The 3,377-nt window shown below is 31.4% G+C and overlaps 1 protein-coding gene across 1 annotated transcript; it reads right to left on the bottom strand.

The window, feature by feature from the left end:
* Window positions 1-380: 380 nt before the first annotated feature.
* LOC123204808 (beta-glucosidase 24-like) lies at window positions 381-2,997 on the bottom strand. The gene is made up of 13 exons (XM_044621611.1): window positions 2,904-2,997; window positions 2,705-2,823; window positions 2,562-2,631; window positions 2,419-2,474; window positions 2,251-2,326; window positions 2,087-2,164; window positions 1,895-1,982; window positions 1,443-1,808; window positions 1,139-1,359; window positions 1,013-1,044; window positions 817-922; window positions 621-729; window positions 381-552 (listed from the first exon to the last, which is right to left on the bottom strand). The coding sequence occupies exons 1-13, from the start codon at window positions 2,995-2,997 to the stop codon at window positions 381-383; spliced, it is 1,587 nt and encodes a 528-aa protein (XP_044477546.1).
* Between the last annotated feature and the right edge of the window lie 380 nt (window positions 2,998-3,377).

The following is a 3,377-nucleotide window of genomic DNA, read 5'->3' as shown; positions in this document are numbered from 1 at the left end:
ATAGTTTCTTTGTATATAATTTTTTTTTTTATTGAAAGTAATTTAAAAGATTTAAAAGTAAAGATGTTATTATGTTTTTCAATATAGTTTATACATTTTTATTTTTTTATTTTTACCGTGGATTATAATTAAAAATATTGTATTATACTATACAATCTTCTAAATATTTCTTTAAAATATTTTCTATTATTATAATCTTCAATATTGTTTATAAGTTTCCACACAAAAAATTATTGTATTAAAATAAATTAAAAGTATACTGTTGGACAACGTGTATATCTGTAATACAATTGATGCACATCCCTAACGCAGGAAATGCCAAAATAAGAATAGAAAGTAATTAGATTGGCAGTTTTGATGGTGACGTTGGTACCGTCTCTTTAATTTCCTTGGAGAAAACCTCGGAACCAAGTGGCAGAGAGTTTGGGGAGACGAGTGAGATTTCTTATGTAATCCACATAATAAAGTCCAAACCTGGGATTGAAACCCTCCCTCCATTCAAAATCATCAAATGCATTCCAATAAAAGTACCCTTTCACGTTTACTCCTAACCTGCATCGTTCATTAATATCAAACATAAGATTGTTTTCATAATAATAATTATAATAATAATAACTTACTGAATTGCTTTTTTGGTCCAATGCAAATGTTGACGAACAAAACTAATCCGAAATGAATCTTCCAATGAAACATTGAGTGGAAGGCTATCGTTTCGTTTCTCAGGAATCCCTATACAAAAAAGGAACACACACAGGTTTTTTAATTTGTTACAATGAATCTAACGCCACGAAATGACTTGTGTGTAGCCCCAATTACCATTCTCAGTAATGTATATTACTGGCCTTCTGTAAACTTTATGCATCCATACTAATATTTTCTCTAGCCCAACTGGATAAACGTAAATGTATGTGCTTCCTTCAGCCTATAGATGTTAACAAGTAATTAGAAAAAAGAGAAAAAAATTAAACGAGTCATAAGACATGTACACACACCCACCCACCCACCTACCCACCTTTGGTCCAATAAGAGATACATTATTTGCCACTGCAACAATCATAGAATACAACGAATTAATCGATAATTAAAAGGGTGTACATTTTTGTATGATAAGTGAGAAACTTGATAGTCCAGTATTAACCTAATTCAGTTACGAATCTATCGTCAATAGAGCTGATTGGTGGAGCTTGGAAATCGATGGGGATGTTCTTGGCATACCTTGAAGTATAATAATTGATACCAATGAAATCAAAAGATCTCTTCATCAGTATTTTCTCTTCAATGCTGAAACTGGGTAGCCTTTGATTCACTATTTTTTCCATAATTTTAGGATACTCTCCAAATACTAGAGGTTCCATATACCTACATGAGAATTTGATATATTAAGAGGAAAAGTTTTAAAAAAAAAAAAAAAGGAAATTAACCACAAGGATAAATTTACTAACCATCCTAACTCAAAGTCCATCGCTCTTTTTGCTGCGGCAGTATCGTCTACTGAACTAGAATAAGGTTCATAATATTGTGCCACAAGGCTGATTCCAATTTGTCCTAATTGTGTTGGTTGGTACTTGTTTCTGTATAATTTGACGGCTGTTGCATGGGCGAGTAGAAGGTTGTGGCTTACAATATAAGGTTCTGTGGTTGAATTACCTTGAGAACACAGTTTTCTATCGGAACATCTGCATGGAGGAGCAAACCCAATGTCATGACCGAATCTTGCTATAATCAGCGGCTCGTTTATTGTAATCCAATTTTTAATTCTATCTCCAAATGCCTTGAAGCATACATCAGAATAGTCACTGAAATCATCACTGAAAGAGAAAAAGAAAAAAAGAAAAAATTATATTAAGCTTTCTATAAATTACCTTGAATAATTAAATTTAATGAAGTTACTTACATAAACGAACGACTTAAGGGGCCACCATATTTCTCTTGTAGGCTTTGTGGTAAATCGAAGTGAAACAAAGTCACAAAAGGTGTGATGCCTATAATTTTTTTAATTAAAAATTTCATTTCTTAATTTTGTCAATAAACATAGACATACAAAAACAAACAAGAAAAAATATCGGTGCTTCACAAGTCCTCTTACCATTTGTAATTAATTCATTGATTAGACTATTGTAGTGATCAATACCCTCTTGATTTACTCCGCCACTCAACGATCCATCTATACAATAAATATTTATTAGAATATTTTTGCACGTACTATTTACGTTCAAAACAGAAAAGTAGGATGAAAATTAAAATAATTACTGGGTAGAATCCTGGGCCAAGAAATGGAAAATCTATAATAATTTACACCAAGCTCCTTCAACATCTTCACATCTTCCTACAATCAAATTAAAATTATCATCCATTATACAGTATTAATGTGTTTATTACTCTGAATCTGAATATGAATGACTGTTTATTTATACATGCCTTGTACCGTCTATATGAATCAATGGCATCCAACGTACCACGATCATCAATTTTTTCTGAACAAAAATACAATAATAATTAATGAGAATCCAATTAATTAATCAACATCAATTATATAGAGGAAGGTTTAAATAAGTATTAACCTGGGTTTTTCTCTACGAAGTAATCCCAAACACTTTGTCCTTTACCTCCGGATTTTGTTGATCCTTCTATCTACACATATATAAACAAAATAATTAATATTTATCTAAGCCATATACAAATCAATTTGCAGAAATAAATCTACCTGTGGAGCAGATGTTGCAACGCCAAATGCAAAATCACTTGCAAACTCGGATCTCTTAAGATTCAATGCCTTGGTATCGAAGGTATTTAGTTCATCCAAATTTGAAAATAATCCCACCTCTGTCAAAAAATAATATTTAATATTACAAAATATATGTTTGTGTGTGTATATATATATTAGATTTAGAAATGCGACAAACCTCCGACAGCCTGCACAGGCAATAAGCAAGAAAATAAAGCAAAAGTAGTTGCTAAGATTCGGAGTCGAGCCAATAAAGATGGTGAAGAGGCCATTGGATATTAAAAAGTTGATACGGCGGTATAATAAAGTTTGCCAGTTTGATATCCTTGTTTGAAGTGGATATATACATTACAGTTAATCAAATCAGCTGTGCTGTTGATTTTGTTAGTGTTATGGTTGGATAGTAAATGTGACCTTACGTATACCCATTTTGTTTCCCGAATTTTAGTTGTAGTTTTGATACGGGTTAAATGTATTTTACAACAATCACCAGTCTCCAACAATCACTAGTCTCTCTGCTCCAATCTGCTGTAAGTCTATAATTAAAGTACAACGAATACCACATACTCTATCTTTAGAATTATTACACAATTATTAAAAGAGGAAATTAATATGGTGATACATTTAATATTCAAATTAATAATTCATTGAT

The sequence above is a fragment of the Mangifera indica genome, chromosome 20 (genome assembly GCF_011075055.1).
Source record: "Mangifera indica cultivar Alphonso chromosome 20, CATAS_Mindica_2.1, whole genome shotgun sequence".
NCBI classification, from domain to species: domain Eukaryota; kingdom Viridiplantae; phylum Streptophyta; class Magnoliopsida; order Sapindales; family Anacardiaceae; genus Mangifera; species Mangifera indica.
This window is presented reverse-complemented; position numbering and strand designations above follow the sequence as displayed.

Excerpts from the sequence above, each read along its gene's own strand:
- LOC123204808 (XM_044621611.1), bottom strand. The coding sequence starts at position 2,997 with ATGGCCTCTTCACCATCTTTATTGGCTCGACTCCGAATCTTAGCAACT. Across the intron at positions 2,475-2,561 it reads CTTCGTAGAGAAAAACCCAG|AAAAAATTGATGATCGTGGT; the intron begins GTTAATACTTAT and ends ATTTTTGTTCAG. Across the intron at positions 1,360-1,442 it reads ATGGACTTTGAGTTAGGATG|GTATATGGAACCTCTAGTAT; the intron begins GTTAGTAAATTT and ends ATTCTCATGTAG.